Source organism: Molothrus aeneus, chromosome 3 (assembly GCF_037042795.1).
Source record: "Molothrus aeneus isolate 106 chromosome 3, BPBGC_Maene_1.0, whole genome shotgun sequence".
In the NCBI taxonomy this organism is placed as follows: Eukaryota; Metazoa; Chordata; class Aves; order Passeriformes; family Icteridae; genus Molothrus; species Molothrus aeneus.
The window spans coordinates 45,539,607-45,561,556 of NC_089648.1; the positions used below are offsets into that span (position 1 = coordinate 45,539,607).

General features: G+C 36.0%; 1 protein-coding gene across 11 annotated transcripts in view; it reads right to left on the reverse strand.

The window, feature by feature from the left end:
• The window catches only part of RGS7 (regulator of G protein signaling 7), a 258,271-nt gene that overhangs the window by 112,354 nt on the left and 123,967 nt on the right, over positions 1-21,950 (reverse strand). For all 11 annotated transcript variants that reach the window (XM_066546813.1, XM_066546804.1, XM_066546803.1 and 8 more), the window contains one exon: positions 16,427-16,523. In XM_066546813.1, the coding sequence (XP_066402910.1) occupies positions 16,427-16,523 (97 nt within the window). The remainder of the gene's footprint in view (positions 1-16,426; positions 16,524-21,950) is intronic.

The window sequence follows — 21,950 nt, forward strand, 5'->3', positions numbered from 1 at the left end:
AAAAACATTCTCCTGAAAAAGTGTGGCTCTGAAAACATTCACAGCAGATAACTGGTTTGCCAGACATAGTATCATAAATGCTCCTAATGGATAATTCTTCTAAATTAAGCAGATGTAGAAAGCTTGAACAGAACTAAGATGGATGTGCTTCATTATCCTCTGATTCTATGATCTCTTTGAAAAGACCAGGGGACAGAGCCATAGGATCTGCTACATGGAGCACTCAAGGACATTCCATTGAGAGTTTTAGACACAAGAGATGAAGTAAGAAGAAAATAATGGACAATTTTTTCTGCCTTTTTCTCTTAAGGTGTTAGCTTGTCAATCATTATCAGAATATATAAAAAATTTTATTCCACTGTGTATCTTTAATAACTTGCCACTTCTATTTTGACATAAACTAAATTCAAATATATTCTTATTGTGCAATAAAAATACTATAATGATAGCAGTGACAGCTCTCCTTATCTCATACCATGCCTCTCTCTTCTTGATGAGTCATCTCTCCTCTTACCATGTAGCAAAAAAAACAGATGAGTCTTGAAAAGCTAACACTTGTTGCAATTTTATATAGCAAATACCATTTGGAAAGTGTATTTGTAAAAATCACAGCTCCTGTAACTACTATACCAATTTCCAGACAGTGAGTTATATACAGTAGGGATGAAAACATTTGGGAAGTGTCTGGAATTTAGCTTCTAAAAGATGTTTTCTTCAAAAATAAGAGTAAGAGCAAACTTACTATTTTGGCAGTTTTGAATCATGTCGTCTTAAGTTTAATTTAAAATCTATTTTTAATTCTGGTGCTATGCTTAAAAGTAATTTCTCTTTATTGAATGATAAATCAAAGGGAATATTATAAAACCATTCTCTGTCTTAGTTTCAAAGGGAAAATCCAAAGTATCTCCATTATGGTCACTAAAAACATTTTAAAAGTTTCAAATCAACATAGTTTCAAGAAGTAACTGAAAAACATATTGAAATATGGCTCAAATTCTTCTCAGCTATGACATATGTTGAGACTTATAGAAAACAAATGGCTATTTAAAGTTGCTTAAGAAACTAAGTCTATTTTTTTACTCCTTCTAAAGTCAGTATGCATGCACAATTGTGGTGAAAGCATAACCATCTAGAGCTATTTACTGTGGAAGGGGCTAACAGCAGGCCTGTTAGCTAAAGGAGCGAGAAGAAGCTAAGTAAAAAGAAGCTGATAAGGAGCTCTCTCCAAAACTGTAACCAAGAAGACCGAGAGAAGAAAGATAAAAGAACTTTGCAGCTGGACAAAGCATTTTTAGAAAGTTAGTTGAAGTCACTATGACTTCTCACCAATAGTATTATGTTGACTTATTGTAGCCAATAGTAAGGATAGAAGAAGCATAAACAATTAGAAAGTGTATAAAAGTCAGCCATGTTCAGTAATAAAGTGTTGCCAACTGAGACTGCTTGTAGTCTCTGCTTTATGTCGTGACCGCCTCGACAGCGACAATTTACTTCAAACATATAACTTCTCTATGCAATACTGTACATTTTTATACTCATCTGCACTTTTGCTACCTGACACGTGAAAGGGGTGTGCAAAAAAGGCTCCAACTCCTTATATTGTTTAAAAAGCTGTCTTGATTGTCTCTCAAGGACCTCCCTGAGCTATGCAAACTAAACCAACCATGGTCTAAATCGGGCATGATCACACTCTATAAAGAAGAAACATTCAGATTATTTTGACATAAAACACATTTTTTTTACCAGAGGCATTAGCAGTGTAGTGATATTCCCTCCTTCAAAAACATTTTGTTTGATGTATGACTGATGCCTTCATAAGATGAATGCTGGTAATTAAAGTCACGTATGTGAAAACCAGGAGAAGCTCTGCTCCCTCCTCTCTGTGTGCAGGGAAGCTGAGGACAGGTCCCTGGGGTGTCAGAAAAGGGAGTGTCTTAGAGGCAGTTAGGCAACTATGTTGAAAACAAAGCAAAAGGAAAGTCAAGTGGGTGTGTACAAACAAGTGGGACGAGGCTATTGAGGGACATATTATTTGAAGGACCTGCTGTTGTCTTGGGTTTGACTGATGTGGTCACCTGCAGCAAAGCTGGTTACCTATATTTGGCACAAGGTAAAGGATTTAACAGAAGAATGATCACTGCTTAAAAAAGCTTTTCAGCAAGGGAAACAACAATGCTCTGTTTGTCCCAGCAGATGCACTACTAAAACAAGTGATGTTTCCTAAAGATGTAAAACTTACAAAGTGCCCTGCAAACAATTACAGAGAAATTTTTTAACTGATTCACAATTTGTACAATGGTATATGGAAGAACTCCAGCAACTTTAAGTCCCTTAGTTGTACTATGATGAAGTGAGTACACAGTTCACTTTATAGCTGTGGTAATGGTCAGAGAGGCCAAATGAAAAGACTACTGCCACAAAGAGAGAATAATTAAGTCAATATTGAAAATCCAAGGGCCTTAATTTTAAGCCTCAATTAAGAGCCATAGGTTATGCTAGTACGCCTTTTCAACATCAGGATTTTTGGGGGTTTTTTTGAGGGGAGGAGGTGCAGGGGCTGCTGCATTTACAAGAGGAATAATATACTCAAAATGTTTTTAAAAACCTAATTAAAGAATGACAGGAAAATTTTCATGTTGCTTCAAATGGGAAGATTCAGCCTTAATAACATTGATTGTTAGCCTGCTGCACTATCTATTGCAATACTTCTTTAATAATGAATGACCCTTGGTCTATTTATTTAGAAAAGCCATGCAAGATACAGGAAACATACAGATAAAGGTCAGTGTTTAACATGATGAATTCGGGCAGGACTTCAAAGTATATCAGGCTTGTTCTTGATTTTATTTTGTATGAAAATTCTTCATATCATTTGCATTGATGGCTGGGCATAAGTTAAATGGGTTTTCGTGCTTTTTTTTATTAACGTTAGCATTCATTTTGCCAGGTTTTTCTTTTTTTTGCTGTTATTTAAGCAGGTGAGAGGGAATATAAACTGAACACTTGAGCAATGAAAAGAGTTCAACTTCAGGCTTTCTATCTGGTTTTGTTGTGCTATAACCATATATTACCCTGAGTATCTGCCAGATAAAAAGGCCATGAAAAAATATAGCACATATATAATACCAATCACTCTTTTCCAGCACTTTGATTCCTATCATGTCCTTTACATTTTTTGAAATGCTAATTACACTGAGACTGCTGTATTATATAGAAGTTGCTTTGGGAAAACAGGATTATTTTGCAGTTACAAATAGGCATGAAAGGACAATTTGTGTGTTTCAGTGCTAGGATTGATACCGTTAATAAACACCCTCGACTGGAAACTGTAAAGAACCTTCCAGATAAGGAGTAAAGACCTTTGGAAACCCAAGGCAATATCTCACTCCTAGTGGGTGTACCCACACTTTGTTAGATTTCAGACAATTAACTGGGCTGTTTCATAGCTGCTTAGACACTTACATCATGTACTGGTGCCGTGGTAGGTGTTCAGTTCAGTGATTTAGTTGGATTCTGAGTAAAGAAAGATCAAATCAAAAGTGCATTGATTTACTCAAGTTTGCCATCCCATAAAAGATATTTAGGTATTGTTTTTGTGTATAAAATTTTTTAAATGAATCTATTTATTTCATTAGCACTAAAGTTGCAGGCTTCACTTACCAACAGAAAAATCTCATGTTGGAAATAGTAATACTCAGCAAAAAAAAAAGCATTTTGGATTTGAGGCAGAATTTTTTACACTCTTTCTTTTCTTCTTCTTTCTTACCAAGTCAATACTAATCACAGATGAAAAACACATTTTATTTTTTTAGTTATGTTAGCAAGAGGAACTTTTTCCTTTCCAAAATAATGGTAGAAAAGATAGTTCCAAAAGATTTCCAATAGTGATACAAATCTTCATTAGAAATGAGACCTAGGGCCATAATCTCCTTCTTATTTGACAGATCTGTTGATTTGAGAAGAGTTTCAGCTGACTGAGGACACCTACTGCAAATGTTACAACTAATATAGTCCATTTTTCTTTTTGCCGTGTATTGTGCCTTATATGCTTTCTGAAGCTAATGCAAAATTTAGGAACTCTTGCTTTTAATCTGTGTAGTGTCCCTTTTTCTTTCTGTTTGCTATTTTTCTGTAAATAAAATTTCCTGTTTGGATAACCCATTATAAAATTATACAGCATTTAAACTGAATAACCGCCATGCAAAAGCACAAATGACATGTAAATTTTTAAAGCAAATACTTATCTGCATCTGAAAGTAGTATTGGACAGCATGTACCAAATTATTCTTCATGAAATTATAATTTATCTTTTTCTCTTATTTCTGGACTTCTTGATCTCTCACTACATCTATCTGCACATCAGGATTCCATTTTTGAGTAGAGATAGTACAGGCAGTTTCTATTTTGGCTTGACTAGTAACAAACTGAGCACAGAGGTTCAGCAAATATTGATGTCTAAGTTTGATGGATTGGCCTGAATAGCTGAGCTGTAGAGATGTGCCAGAAGAGTATTTCAAATACACTGAACTGGAGATTTATATCTCATTTTTTATAACAAAGGATCCAAAACTATTTTACGCAAACCCCTTAAACTAGAGGCTTCTTCTCAGACAAACAATTATGACTTGATCTAAAATCAAGTCATAATTGTTCTATACATCTATCAAAGATGTAATATATAGAACTAAATTGACATCTCACTCTCTAACCTCAATATTTATTTTGCTTTCTGTACTGTTCTAAAAGAAATAAAATTGGAAGGAAACTTAATTTTTTACATTTTCAGCTATCAATCAGTGATTTTTCAATTGAAACCAATTATAATACTACATTTTAAAACGCCAGTACAGGTGTACTGGAGATACATAATTCTTACAAAATAGTAAGATTACTGCAGAGAATAAAGACAATGTCTACACAGACACCTTGTCCTGGATAACCATAATTCAAATAGCCTTTTATAGAACATAAATGTCCTTCAAAACTCACATCATTCAAAAGTTAAGACACACTATCCATATAAAATTCTGTTTCTTCCACAAGAAGTAATGACTCATTCCACATTTAATAATTTATGTACACTGAGGAAGTCTTTTCCTATTTTCTGACGCATACGTGAATAATCACTGCCTCCAAATAATGCAAACAGATACAGTTTCCAAAGAAATAAAATGCTTTTGATCAAAAAGTATAAATCTTAAAGCACTTTGGAACCGTTAAACTGGTAATGTCTGGTAATGCCATTCCTTCCATAGTTAAAAAAACTTAATGGTGCCTTCCCTCTTCCCAACGCACTTCCTGTTCAGAAGTCTGTTTCTATTCTTCCCTGTAACTGAGAGCTCACAGGTCCCTTTCCCCTTTCTAAAATCAGGTGGTCCTCCATTTCTCTATTGGGACTTTCCAATTAGTACACTAGTTTGAATTTGTTACTCTACCAATTTATTTGGTTCTACTAAAATACATTTTAAAAGAGTATCTCATGTTCAATTTATTCTCAGTTTTAGCATTTCACTGACAACGGCTTCCCTCTAGCCTCCTAAAATAGCCTGGCTTTCATAGCCTATTAACTGCCCTATAAGGTCTTCCTCTGCCTAATACACAATTCCATTTTAATATAGTTGTGTCCATATAAACTTGTTCAAATGCTCTTTTAAATTTTGGATCCCATCATTAATGATTAGAAATAAAAAGTTTAAGAATAATCAAAAGTGTAATTATACCAGACTAAATCCAAAACTAACTAGGTGACTGTTTGGATTAAACATGGTTTATCATCCCTTAGAATAATAGGAGGAGAGTTCTACTAATTGTGACTAAATTACAGAGGTCATTTAACTCATTGCAGAGGTAATTTCTAAGCAGTGCCCTAGATCTCAGTGACATCACATGAAATTAAACAATACATTAGACCACCCAATCCATGTATGCTTTCCCTTTCTGCCGGTGTGACAAAGCTCAGGACAACCAGTGCTGAATTGTACCTGCTCAGTACACTGGAGCTGTGTTCCCTGTCCCTTGCACTGCAGCCAAAAGGAGCTATTACCAACAAATGGAGAGAGATGGATGTCCACTTGTTTGCGACTGATTGTTTGTTTTTCTTCTCAAACGTGAAGAAATGTATTTTTAAGACAGAGGGAAAAAAAAGTGAGACAAGCTGTACTCTTCTACTTACTTTCAGCAACTGTCCTAGAACAGTAAATTGCTACTATGACCAGTTTTCTGGGAAATAGACTCAATTACTGGCCTTTAAATGGTCTAGAGTTTGGGGACATCATGCCTGCTGGAAGCTTCCTTGTACACATGACACAAAATTAAGATTAGCCTCATAAATCCTGCTTGAGCAACATGATGTTCTTTAACACAACCATATTTTCTACCTACTTCCAGTCCAGAGCAACCAACCCACCACTCACACAGAACATATGGGGTCCCTCTGCAAATGCTGATCATGGTAACCATGTCTTCGTGGCTTGTCATTTTAGTACTGATGATAAATTTTTTAGATGATATATCAACAGTCTGAAAAGATGTAAGTAACAGGCAAGGCCTAAATATTTCTGTAAACTATATTTGACCTCAGGTACAAAAGCCAAGGAGATGAGTCATTCCACCTCCACCTTTCATTAAGACAGATTCTGATTTGTTCTATTGAACAGATGCTTTTGTAAGTATGAAAGGAATTGATAATTTTTTTTAAAAAAACACCCACTTTAGAACTCAGGTACTAGGAACACAAAAATACTACTGCTCAGAAAACAAGTGAATAGAGAACAAAGAAAGTCTATTTTTCTCTAAAGAGTATGGAAGAAATGATAATTCAACTTGATTACTGATTAAACCAACTAGAAAAATGAGAAGAGGGTAAAAATGTGGGAAGAAAAGCAGAAGGTAGAATTCATGTGATTAAACCATTAACAGGCAGGTTTGGCTCAATGCCTTTTCTCTATTCACAGCATATTGCCTGGTCTAGAGATACAGCACAGAAAACAACTGAGCATTTTACTGTATACTTATTAAGATCTGCAAGCTTCTTTCCATAATAAGTCCAAAACCTACAAGAAGGTGGTCTTGATGAAAAGGCAAAGCATCTGACATATAGACCTAGAGACTGAGTTCTATATGTTTTTAAACTAGTTCCACATTATGGCTGTCTCACTTTTTGTTATAAAATCTCAAAAGCCAAGAATTCTGGTATCAGACAAGCATATGGGTGCTGGTATCCATGAGAGCCTTGCATGCACATATTGTGGTAATTGCCTCTGAAGAAAAAAGAATGCAAAAAAGTCCCACATGTCTGCTCATACACTCAAGCACTACCAGGCCTTTTAATAAAAAAAATATAATCTCACAATATGTGTGCTTGGGGAGGGGAGTTTAATACTAATTTCCTTGTCTTTTTTTTTTTTTTAATATTCTCAGTGCTTTCCAATTAGTTTGGCTTCACTAGCCAAGTCTCAGCAATGACTGTATCCTCCTCCCATAACCAAGTCATTCTTTTGCGCTATCTACCTGGATTCCAGAGGATTCCTGGGTTTCTGCTCTGTTCCTCAGACACAAAACTCACCAGCCTGCTCCTTCTGACTTCCTGACAATCACTGCAACAGCTCTGCCTGTTTCCCACTGTGGTCTAACCTTTGCTATGGAGAGCTGCACAAGGAAGCACACCTACTCCAGTGATCTGCCCCAGAAGAGGAAACAAGCAAACCAAGAGCATCCCCACTGAGGTCTTCCATCCTTTAAGACAGAAAGACACAGATGCTGTGTGGCAAGGCACACAGCAGGATCGCTGGGCTTTGTGCCTCCAAAGCTGCCAACATCCTCTGGCCTCGGGAACTGCTCAAACTGTGGGGTTGGGATCAGAGAAAACACGGTAACTACAGCCAGCCTACGTGCTGGTTTGTAACATCAAGGCTTACTCTCCAACTGCATAGACTAGAAAGTAGGTTTTTAAACAATTTACTCAATTATTGACCTTTATTATGAAGCTCAGGAGTAAAACAGGCTTTGTCAAATGTGTGAAGCATTGTAAGCAACACTCATTGCACAGTTGAACACCCTTATTTCCTGTTAACAAATTGTTATTGATACTGTAATTCCATTTAAAATTATTTTGATAATTTCTAGAAAATTTATTACTATCAACGGACCCTTTATTTGCATAGTGATAGATTGTCAGTCACAGTATGTATGCTTCATGAAGTTACCTTTACTTCCCACAAGGGTGACTTTCTAATTTAATGTATATTACTTTTTTCAGGAATGCAGCTGACAGAAAATAGCAGCAGAACTGCTTCAGTACCATGCAAAACTAGCCTATAGATAGCTTCAGCAACAACAGAAATATAAACAATTACAATTACTACAATCTATTCCTCGCTTCCTTTCGCAATCACAAGTCTGCTGTCTTCTGATGCAAGTGCAATGACGATGTCTCTTTCCTCATATCTGGAACCAACAGAATTAGGAGCTAAATCACAAGTAATCTTGTAAACCCTGCTAACTTGATTTCTTGCTTAAGGGCCACATTCTCTGAGGAATGATTTTACTTAGTTTGATTTTTTTAACTGCTGGCCAACTATGCGCATGAGCCTGTAAAAATGGAAGATTGAAATCTGCTAATACAGAACCACTTTCTTTTTGCATAAATTTCATTTAAATATTTCAAACTACTTTGAAACAATAGATTTAAAGACAATAAGATAGAAAATTATGTATTTAAAAAGTAAAACTAAATTAGAAAAAAATTATGCTTGAAAAGTCACAAAAGGAGTCAATGTCAGACATCACTTAAGAGGAAAAGGGGACTATTATTCCAGATACATATTTATCATCCTAAAGAGAAAAGGAAATTTGCTTACACTCTATTATACCTAGCAGGATGCCCGTAAATAATATGTTATTTCTGCCTGTACCAGCAATACTTATCACATGTCTTCATTGCCTGCTAAATTATAGTTAATAGTCAGCACACAACCAAAAACATGCCACTAGACAATAGGGTACAATGCCACATAAATTTCAAAATTAGATATTTTTCAGCGTGTACTCCAAAATACAATTGCATCAATAATTATTGTCTCTGTTTATAAAACAATTACAGTACCTGTTTAACTACAGCATTGCATGCACAAATTTCCTGTAATTATTTTATTCCATTCTAACTGACAATATATTCAGGACTCAAACCTGCTAATCCAAATTCCCAGTTTTAGAATTACACTGCACTCTACAAACTGACATTTACAAATCCCATCTAACATTGCAAAGTTTTTTGATTTTTGGCAAGACTATGGATACTTTTTCGGACTCAAAGGTTCTGACCTTAGAGGAACCAGATTGATTTTCTTTTCCTTTTGTCCAAGTGGATGTTCCTTTTTGAAATAGTATCCAGAGACTACTTAAAAAGAGTGCAGTGAAACAGATTTCACATTGTGGCAACATTACTAATGCTGAAAAAGGACTTCATTTGTCTTCAGCTACACACTTCCTCTCCCCATTCTTAATATGAGCTGCAAATTTCCCTCCTGTCTCAGAAATTAGTGATGGCAGACACAGTACCAACCCTTTCTCCTGAGAAAACACTTCTCTTCTGCCTCGTTCAAATTGCTCTGTGTGATTTAAACATCTTTGCAGTCATAGAAGTACCTCTTAAACTGGTGGAGTTAAATAGTTTACTTTGCTCTGCTTCCTAATTAAAACAATTACTTAAAATACACATCCCCAACAAATTCTCACTGATAATTATTCCACTTGTTCTAACCATTGCTATCCAGCATCAGTAATATTCATTTTTAAGAGATTTCCAAGAGATAGCAAGGAAAGAAAACCTTTTTCACAGAATTCCTGAATATCTTTCCATACATTCACTTCTCGTCAGACATAATCTAGCCTTTTCTTCCTACAGGGCTTTGTGCACATAACAGATTTTGGCTAAGCTATCACTACTACAGATGCAGCTTATATCAGCTTAAGAGGGTTTCTGTTAAGCTGATATATTATGCACTGCCTCCATGGGCAAATACAAATGGCATAAATAAGCGTTATACTTATGTTTGGAAGGGGCTATTTTCTCTGCTTTCTCAAAGTACTATTCAATGTTGCCAATGGAAAACCAGCAAAACACAATTATTAACCAGTGTTAACAACAGAAAAAATGGCACACTACTGAAATTGAAGCTGTGAAAGATCATGGAATTTCTCATAATTTCAGGTTCATGTGAGGTTGATTCAGGGCTCCCTTTTCACCCCACATTTTCCATCAATGTCACACATCCAGGGTCCAGAGACTGAGTGTCAAAGGTGCCAAACTAGGTACATTTTTGGTTTTGCTGAATGCAGTAGGTTTTTCCCTCCTCCTCTTAAATATTCTCACACTTCAAAGCTGCAATCCTATTCCACTTGAAACAGTGGCAAAATCTTACACACAAGGAGTTTAGTAAGAAGACGTAGCAAAGGCAGGGAAGTATTTTCATTATGAAACAGCATAGTAGGAAAAGGTAGCAAAAAATTTCTATGGCTGATCAACAAGGCCCAGAGCTAATTCTCTGGAAATAGGAGTCTGGGAGGAAGCATGCATTTGGGAAACAAGACTATTTAATTCCAGCTGCTTGTTTTATGTGGACAAGCCTCAAAGATGAATGTTCCTAGCAATTTTCCATCTCATAACAAGTGAATAGCTATTAAGGTTTTTTCCCATCATTGCAGGACTTCTATATCTATCTCTTTTGCAAATGTCTATGAAAATAATCTTTTCATATTTTAAGGAAACAGAAATTTATGATGACTGTTTTGCACACAGATTACTTTAAAATACTTTTTAATGGGTTTTCAGTATATTTCAGTTTCCTAGGACAATTTTGCAAAATTTCCTCTGACTCTTTTACTTTATTTCCTTCTTTTTACTAAAGTTCCCAATGGCAAATGCCACTGAATCAAAAAGTAAGCATATGAATAAAATTTTTGTTATATTGTTTGGTTAGGAAGAAGCAATAACCTTTAAATTAGAATTTGTTGTTCTGTTTAAAATAACTTCACATTTTGAAAAGCTTTTCATTCCAATAGTAATTTAATAAAGGTCTGATGTTAACACATTCCTTAAAATGAAAATGGAGAGCACAATCATCTTGGAACAGGCTGCCCAGAGAAGTTGTGGCTGCCCCACCCCTGGACATGTTCAAAGTCAGGCTTGATGGGGCCCTGGGCAACAGGATCTAGTGGGTCGTATCCCTGCCCATAGCAGGGAGACTGGAACTAGATAATCCTTAAGATCCCTTCCAACTCAAACAATTCTATTACTTGTGCAGAGATATTCTCATTTAATTCTATTATTAAAGATAGTGGAAAGAGTTTTCCATTTCTTTCTGAGGAGCATTCACCTTATTTGATCCCAGCCCACCACAGCTTGTTCATTCTGCACTTCCCAATGGCAAAGCTGTCACAACTCTGATAAGATACAAAAGTTCTGTCAAGTTTTAAGCAGCTTAAGATCACCCTCAGTAACCATCCCAGTCACAAGGCCAAGACAGGCAAGAAAACAGAAACAGAAGGTGAATGGATGCAGGCAGCACTCAAATACCTACTTTAGTTTTCTGTAAAGCACACAAACCATCACTCATTAATCACTTAATTATGTCAATACTTGGAAATGACTGTGTGTCCTATCTTATGGCTCCACATAGCCTATCTCTTCTACTCATGACTAAAAATCATGAGCAGAAAACTCCACTCCAGAAAGATTATGAACATTTGAATGCAAATCAGTCACTCTGAAAAAATTACAAATGCAAGAGACTGGTGGTAGAACTTCAAACAAACAAACTATTCATTTGGGAATAGAGGCTTATTAACTTTTTGTTCTCAAAATTCTGCTTTGAAAAATGAAACTGTAAACATGGCAAGTCCTTGCCCATCTGAGGGGGCACAGGAGAGGAAATGATCCAGCTTTTGTCCTTGCTGAACTGACAGCAAGCTTTTCATCAAAGCATTTCACTAAGAGTGGAACCTCATCAAGGCAGTGAGCTTGCAGTTTTAACACTGAAGGGTTGGTTTGCAAGTAACAAGAGGCTCATTTGGAACAAAGAAATCAGCAATGAGTCTACCATTAAATCACACTTTAGGACAATGCAAGAAAAGAGAGATGAAGAAATAGATAGAACTACAAGGTGAGAACCTGTCATCAACCCAGCATGGGAGACACAGAAGTTAAAAACAAAGTCGATAAAATTCAAGACTTGGGATCTGGGAATCCTAGATTGTCCAAAATGGTTCATTTACTCTCAAAAATCTCTCAAAACCAGAAATTCCAAAATCCTTTTATTTACCTATAATGCAATGTTTCTTTGTTCCAAAGGCACCAGATGATAGAAGTGTTATGCCTTGTGGCTTTTGCTTCTTGTCAAACCAAGTAGGGCTTTCTATTTCATTTTGTGCTTCAAGTTGGTAAGCTCCAGTACTGAAGTGGATAAACCAATCAAGTAATTTCACATGCAGCACTGAGAAGTCATCAGATGTTAACAACTCATTACTCAACTGGAAAAGATCAAAACTAATGACAGATTAAACTCTCCTATTATTATCCCCCTGAGTCATCCAATTCTCACTGTACTGTTCCTCATTTTTTGCTGCCTGCCTCTGTATAACAAGCAATAGTGTTGCAGGTAGTCCCTGTGACTCATTCCTTGGGCTCACCCACCTGTGATTTGTGAGAATGATGAGCGATTATAACACTGCTTTCCTCTGGAATCTTTCACAACATCTGTCCAGGCTACTGAGACCACCATTCTGCTTTAAGTTGGATTTTTTTATGTTCAGAAAAATAAATTCTTTAATTTTTTACCAAGCATACTGCTACTTGTAATTAATCATTATATTAATACATTTGCTAATCAAAATGCAATATCTCATTATTTTCATGATTTCCCAGGTAAAAGGGATATAAGCATTTTCTGAGATCAAGAAAAACGTTTAACAAAAAATAGATGTAATAACTGCAATAATCTTTCTAAAAAGCAGGAAAACACAATATTTATATGGAAAAGATACTATATCAGCTTCACCTACAGGAATGAGAAAAAAACTTAAGACTTCACATGGATCATATTTTCCAGTGAAAGGTAAATTAATGTTTTCATTTTCTCTTTATCACAGGAGATGCCAAAAACACACCTTTCTACTGATCTCTTTCTCCTATTTTTGTCGGTTCAAGCTGTGACTACATTCCAAGATCAATGAGCCCTGCATCAGAAACACCCAGTAATAACAAGTACAAGCATGTTTTTCTTGACAAGTTTTTATTCTCCCTCTGTTTGTATTCTTTAACTCAACTTACATTTCTCAATAATTCTCCCTGCTCCTTAATAAAAATTCTCATGTTCCACACTCAAGGTTACACACCACTCAACTGGCACATTCTCCACAGGTTTTATCAGAAAGCTCACCCAAGTATTGCACACTTTAAAGTCCTATGAAGAATCACACTGATATTCCTTAATGACCACAAGACATCACTACATCTTCTTAATGAAATAGTCATGTTCTGATTAGCTTATGAAGCTTTCAGCACAAGGACTGGGTAAACCACCCACGCCACCTTACAAAGACTTCCAAAACAAACACTCAACAACTGATTTGTCAGTAAACTCTGAATGATTCCTTCTGTTTCAAAGTGAACAGCAAATCTTTGGCATTTTCTTGTATCCCTCCTTAGCAAAAATAAAAATTATATTTTAGAGTTCCTAATCACTATGATTCATATGTCAGACTCCCTATATTCATCATTTCAAGCAAGATTTTTTAATCCATTTCCAGGTCTAAAGGTGAACCATAGACCAGGAAAATCACCTCCTTTTTATTCTTAATACTCTAACCCATGTTAATAAAGAATGCACATGACAACCATCATGCAATCATTATTGATGACCAGCAAGATGTCTATATACATTATCTTATTCATTCCTCCAAAACATTTCAAAAGCATGAAGACAAAAACAGTATGTCCTTCCTTTGTTCATCAAAATGCATAATCACATAGAAGGTGCAAAATCTCCTGCCTACTTTTTCTCTTTGAGATTTGAAAGTTTCAAATTTTTATTTGCTCTCTATGGATGTATAGAATAAATGCAATATAAAGCAAAATGATTCCTCATCTTTTCAAAATTTCACAAAGTGGAATAATCTTTAATTTAGGATTATATTTTTCTGAAGAACAAAAATCTGTATCATGTATAGGGAAATATCTGTATTTGAAATGTTTCTTTCTGTTGATATTTAATTGTGAAAATATTTCAGGAATGACTCAGTAAATGAGATAGTATGGTTACATCATCCTATTTATTACAATCACAACATTCCGTGAAATTCAAATACCACTCCTCAGGCTGATTTTGCTAATGCAGTCATCTTTAGAGATGGTCAGTAATTCAGCAATAAGAAGTGACTGCTCTTTCAACTAGTTTATCACTTGCTGGTTTTAGAAGCAATACTATGAAATAGAAGTACATTAAATATATACATATAAAAAACAATGACAACTGTATCACATAAGACCCTATTCCTATGACAATTTATGGACATCCTTAGCTTTCAGAAGTTGTTTAAAGGACAACTTGTAGACTTGTAGAGTCTTTCCTAAGTGCTTGAAAGAATATCATTTCACCGTGGTAGAGTTATCGGTTTTGCTTCTCCCCATTAAAAAAAAATACTGAACAGTAGAAAGCTCCAGTTTTTATGGGGCATAATCCAGGACAGATGGTGTGTACAAGATACCTTTTATGCACAGACACACAGGCACACACAACATGCACACACATATATATAAAATATATCAGCATATAAGTATATACATTTTAACTGAAGAGTATCTACTTTAATGCTTTTGAGGGTATTACCAGTACTATAAGTTTTTGTTAAATATATTTGCATTATTGTCATCATGACCCTTAGACAATACTTCCATGTTTCCCAGCAATCAACAGCTTTGAGTTAAGCTGGTATTTGTTTGCTACATATACAAACTCCTAGCACATTAAATGAAATTAGTGACTTAGGACATAGAGTTGAAGCTTTCAGATTCCATTCAGGATAGAGAACTGACAGAAAAGTAGATTAGTTGAACTGAAATGACAGTTATGCTGTTCTGGTGGGAGTTTCAGTCATGTGTAGCAAAAATTACTGGCAGTCCCTGGTATTTGAGAGAGAAAATCAGAAAAGAGAAAAAAAATGAACTGTCCTATGATTTTTATTTCCCTCTGAAGCTAATAAAGTTAATGCATCAATAGAAAAGTTGGTACATCAGTAACTGTTATGTATAACTGTATATATTCTAACTCAACTTTTAAAAGTATGATGCCTATTCCAGTTAAAAAAAAAAAAGACATTTTGGTCAGTCTACTTTGAAATCTATTATACACAAGTTAAGGCAGAGATTAACAATTAATATGAACTCTTCAATAAGTTACCATGCTGTACTAACTCATGGCAAATAAAGATCCATTGTCTAGCGGCTATTTTTTGTGCAAGTTTCTAAAATCTAAAATTTTTTTTCTAAAAATCAGGAAGTAATTTCGTTCACTCTTAGGACTCTATCCTTCTTTATGAAAGGATTATTCACTAGAAAAAAAATTCCAAAGGTTGAAAATTAAAATATAGAATTGTTCTTGGTGTTCAGGACTGTAGAGACTTGTATAATACTTTCTGTGTAAGGACACACTCCTACAGATTATGGAAAAATTAGATTAAACAATGGCATCTATTTCAAACGAACTCAATACTCACTGGAGTATATACCCACATATATAAATGCATAAATTGTCATAAAATCATATAAATGGCAGAATAATTATATGCTAATTAATTAACAAATTGACAGATTTTTGTGCCTATGACTGTACTGACCTGAACAAGCTATTGAGTTTACAGCTGTTGTGCAAATCCCCACAAAGGTCTCAGCACTTAGTTTCACAAGCACAGGCACTGAGCTGCAGAAGCAGATCGTGAACATTGTAATAAATGTCACAGTTCCTGATCAGCACCAGTTGCAGAGAGTGGTGATGATTTTTCTTTTGTTCTGCCGCTATGAAACTTCTTCATGTACTGGCCAGTACACTAAACTTACACTTGCTATGAAATCTGGCTAAAAACCAGACATGACCTGCCATAAAAATTTTGCCAGTTTGAGATAACTAACTTTTTGTAGCAAATTAAGTATTCCCTTCACCTAATTTTCAGGACAAAAACATCTCTGTGTAAATCCACTCCAATCTGAGAGAAACATCACAGACTTGTATAATTAAACTATTCAAAGGATAAATAATGTTACCTCCAGATCAGATGACTGAATTCTTGACAGTACTTATTTAAAAGTGTTTTCCACTGGAGCATCCCCTTACATAAAACTTTAAAGTAGTATGAAATTCACTTTGACTCTTACCAGAAAAGACACTGGGAATCTTGGAAAGAAAACTTTTCACTGTCCGAATAGGAATCCCATTTTTCTCATCTTGCATGCGGGCTATGACATCTTCCATCTGAAAAGAGAAATAAAAAACAAATTTAAAAATAGAAAGAAAAAATAAATACATAATTATTTCCTAAAGTAAATCTCCAAGAAATCCTAGATCAGTCTCTCAGAATGACATGTCGTCTCTTTCTATTTCTTTAATTTATATTCTATAATTTTATTGAACAGGCTAAAACTGCAAGTAATTTATTCATGACAAACAGTAGAAAATATATGTATTCAAGGACTCTTGAGAAATAAACAGCAATGCAGAACAACTTAGTTAAAGTTAGATTTAGTTAAAGTACCTAAAAAAACTTGTCAAAAACCATTGTTGGATATTAAACTTCATGTTTTGATTGTTTTAATGGTATTGTACCACATATAAAAGCAAAATAGACACATACAGGCTTTTAGGGGACAGATAGAGTTCTCAAATAGAATTTGCAAGACAAAGAAGAGCTTTTAAGTTCAAAGCTAAAATTCCTTCTTTTGTTTTGAGAAGGGGGAAAAAATACAGCATGATGCAATTCCTGGACACAGCAGAGCCAAAAACCTAGGATTTCTTTATAGGTAATAATGGAGTAGGTAAAAAAAAATATTTAAAATCAATTTTCTGATTTTTTTAATGTATTTATTTTTACATTGGCTCAGTTTTCCAGTTCACTTTTTAGGCTAATTTGGACCATACATTTTATAAATTGTGCCCAGCTCAAAGGTTTACTTTCCTATGAACTACGAACAGAAAACTCTTTCACTGGAAAAAGGAGAATATTTAAGTAGAGCCACTGGCTTACAAGGCCAGTTTTTTCCCATTTCATAATTGAAGTTTACAAATTTGATAATTTCTACCTTTCTTTCTTTCTTTAAATATCAAACTTCTCAAAATGTTCAATGAAATGATGATGAAATCAATCACAACTATTCTTACTTTTTTCTTAAATAACCAAAATGCTCCATATGAACAACTCTGAGTGACAGGGTCATTTATACTCTTATTATTCAAAGTTTAAAAAATTTTTGTATATCACTTCTATACCCCTAATAGATTCCCAAAAACTTCATTAAAATTTGTGGCTGGGCTGTACTGTGGAAACAGAATAACAGAAAAAAATTCTGTCATGCCCCTTTTTCCTCTAAAGTCTTAATTTGCTAATGTCCCACATTAGCTAATAGCAAACCAGCATTGGGCACAGCTGTGCTTTAATTGGACCAATAAGGGAGTTATGTAGATCCAGGAAAGGGAACAGCATTTGGGGTCACCAGGGGTGTACATGGGAAAAAGAACAAATATCCATACCAAAAGAAAAAAAAAAAAAAAAAGAAAAGAAAAGAAAACAAAATCATTTAGCTTGACTGCTCATGAAAAAGCTACTTATACATAGAGTGTCTAGAGGTTCCCATGTTCCATATTTTAATAGATCACATATTAACAACCTAAGGGATACAAATCCAGTGTCAAAAAAGCAAACACAAAGAGTAGGTATTATTAGCAAGGTGTGAAAACTGAGTCTATTGTTCAGAATTAAGCAATGCACAAAATGTAACAGAAGAACCCATATTCATCTGACATGGTATTTAATTAATCTGACATGGTATTTAATTAATTAAATAGAAAAGGCTATTAATAGAAAATTGTCAAGCATATCTATGCTTGTCAGTCGTTGTCTGTGAAATGGCATCTGTCCCTACATTTTTTATCCACATAGTAACTGAAGGTTTGTATCAACTCCTTCCAAATTCTGTTGGTAAACTGTCTTATTTTGCCCTTAAGTGAATAGGAATTCACTGAAATTCAAGTAAATATTTTTGCTGATCATATTTGGTGATAAATTCCACACATGCAGAGTAAGCTTGTGAGAATGTTGCTAGAACCACGGAGTGAATAATGTACATTACACTCGGACAAAGTACAGAAAATAATTTGTACATAGGGATGAATGCTAAAGGTAAATTTGCAATATAATAAGGATTGCTACAAACACAGGCCATACTTCTCAAACATAGCATTACAGGTGGAGAGATGCTGTTACTGCTTGCTCAAGAACACATGAGTGCAAATGTTAAATGCTCAGTGCTGTCAGTAGAGTTTGAGTACATGGAAGTATGTTAACTTGTTTGAGAGTACATGGAAGTAACTGTTAACTTTTACATATGCTTTCCTAAACTTTCTTCATGGACAGGATTGAATCTAAATAGCATAAAATCTAACTCTGAGAGAGACTGAAGCTCTGGGAGAGTCCTCTGGTTTTGATTAGCAAAGTGAACTCTAAGGTGTCTGCACTGAAAAGTTACACTTTTATACCCTTTATATCAAGCTCATATTAATGTTCTGTGTTGGGCATCAATTCTGTCTGTGCAAAAGGCAGCTCACTCTGCAGCCAGCATTATTGGGAACTGCCTGGATAACTCAGTGAGCAAAGATTACATCCTAAGTGAGCAGGAATGTTCTGAACACACACACAACAGCAGTCCACTAATTAGACACAGTTGACCTCTTGCATGGAAATCTAAGAAGTTACTTGTGGTTTGTGGTTATCTTAAATCTTAAACATAAGAGCTCTAGAAAATGAAGGGAAATTTAAAAAAACAAAAAAAAGTCTAATTTAAAGATTCAAACCTATCCAATCTAATATATGCAGGAGCACAGTTTAACTTTCAAAATATGCAGTTGCTGTTTCTGTTACAGCTGCTTTAAATTCAGCAAATATATAACCTCTTCCACTGAAAACCATCAAACTTAATTATATTTGGGAAGCAGCAGTTAAGGCACTCCTCTGTCATTCATCAACAATGACCTAAGACAATGAAAAGGGCAGAATATTTTAATTATAATGATGAAAGAAAATCTTAATCTAATTTTGTTCAAGAAGCCTAATCTGGGAAACACATCCTGCTGCCTGATATAATAATTTTCCTTCCTGGTGTATCACTGTTTGTTTCTGAGTCACCTGACCCAATGGTCAAAAATTAAATAGAAACTTCTTCATTTCACCTCAAAATTAGACTTTTTTCTATTCACAAGCTCTTACCTGGCTAAATCTGTCTGGCCCTCATCTTGTAGTGGGATCCTTTTTAATGCTAAACATTCTCAAGTAACTCAAATGAACCCACAAATAATTTGCCTCAATCACCCTGCAAATGAAGGTCAATATGCTCGAGAACAGGAAGCCGTATAAGCATATATTTTAGTTTTTCAGTCATCATTATACATCATTAACTGGGAAAGTATAGCTAGAAAGACATTTCAGTAAAGCACAGATCCTACAGAAAGCTTTCTAAATAAATGTCTTCTTCAAAATATGTGCCATATTTTTACCAGTGAGATAATTCCAACCCTAACAAAAACTCACTAAACTTCTGATGCGTAGGCAACTCAGAACAAACTTCCAATATTAATATTTAAAACTCCACTTGTCTCCTTGTGAAGATAATTTGCAGCCTTCATCTTGACACGTAAAGACTCTGTGAAATCTATTTCAAAGCCTGACTCTATGACAACAGTGACAATGCATCTTCTCTAAAGCAAAAAGAAGGCAGATAACAATATCCTGTAATAGAAGGGCTACAGGATACAGGAGCTATTGAACAATGACAACTGAGTTTGCTCTGAACACACTGGGAGCTAGGCATGCCCAACTTACCCCAGGACCAGTGGAGGTCTTGACAACATCAGGGGCAGTATCTTTTAGCTACTTACAGCTAGGTGAAAGGAATATTGCTCCTAAGAGCAGAATTTTTGTGGTTCCTCAGTGCCACTGTGCCATGTGGTTTGTGGGGGGGAAACCCTGATCTTTAAACTTTCAAATCTAAATAATAATTTCATTGCTGCTCATCTGCACATCTTGCAAAAATTATCAACTTGAACCATAATTCAGCATCACCGCATCTTAAGAACTGGTTTTGGTTTGGGTTTTCTTTTTTTCATTAATTGAAATACAACAAAAGTGAAAAAATAAAACACTTGTTAGTGCAGGAAAAGAGCTTTTTTTCTTCCACTAAAATTGAGTCTAAATCTACTCCAAATAGAGATGATCACTAGACAAAAGAATACTAGAAAAAGTAATTTATCTGGAAATAAGCTAGTTCAAGAGATACATGATAAAAACTTGAAGACTTGGCCAACTTACACGTACACAAATGTGTTAATTTGATTTCTGTCTCTTAAAAATAAATAAATTCCATGCCAAGGAATTAAGACTTGTGGTGGTTTGACAGGAAACGTGTTTTTTGGGATGCTGTGTTTTGGGCCAATGGATATTCAGGCTTTAATATTGGCATTTAACCTGGCCATTAGGACATGGACACGCCTCTGAGAACACGGGGTTAAAGCAGGGCTCTACCCTGGGAAGCTCTCTTGGGTTTCCGGTGGGAAAGAGTTCGGGTCTCTGCCCCGGCCCAGCTGCTGGCTGGGCAGGGGGAGGGGAAAAGCCATGTGGCCGGGAGAGGTAGGCCTGAGCCCGGGGGTGGAAGGGTGGAAGAGAGAGAGAGAGAGAGAGAGAGAGAGAGAGATAGAGAGAGAGAGACCGGGAGCCATCGGGCAGACCCCCCCCCCCCCCCCGAGAGACACAGAGAGAGCGAGAGAGCGCGAGAGAGAGCCGCTGCCTGAGACTGTAACCTTGAACCTGGATAAACATGGGCCTGTGCCGGCAGCACGGCTGGGACGGAGAAGAAGGGGGGGTTCAGCCGGCCACTTGTAGGAGCTTTTAACCCCTTTTCAGAGAATGAGAACTTTACAGATCATTGACCTCTCCTAGAAGATAGAGTGGAAGATGAGGAAGGAAATGTGCAAGTGTGAGAGAGGTCTGGGCGAGCGATAGATAGTAGGAGAGTAGAGAAGAATCCTAGCGGGAAGAGATGATGGAGTGGCTTTTGCTGACTCTTTTTGTACAGCCATGGACAGAACCATGTTCCTTGTGACACAGAGACTGCATCTAGGGGGAGGCAATGCCTCAGAACCAAGAGGGTTCAGTGTTGATGCCCCTCGGCCCCAGGGAGTGAAAAAATATGGGGGGGACAGGTGTCCCAAAGGAGAGACTGTGCCTTTTTTGGATCGGGACAGAGCATCCTTAAAAAAGACAACCCTAGAAGCAGTTCTGGTCCGTGTTCAGTGGTGAGAGCACTGGACATGAAAGGAAGAGGTCACGACGGCAGATGTACTCCGGGCGGTGCCACGAGTGACACGGAAATACACAAGGCTTTGACTGTGTTTCCAGGGGAAGCCCATGGTACAAGAAAGACTCCTCTCCTCTTGATGAACTGAGGATTGATTGTCTAAAAGGTGCTGCTGGACCGAGAGTTGGTGATTTGAGGAATAGATGTATTGTGTTGGAAATTTGGTGGGGGGAGGAGGAAATGCATTTGTGAGGTTTTCATTTTCCCTGTATGTGTGTGTTCCTTTTTATTTGTAGTTGTAGAGTAGTTAATAAAGTTCTGTTTTCTTTTCTTTCCTAAG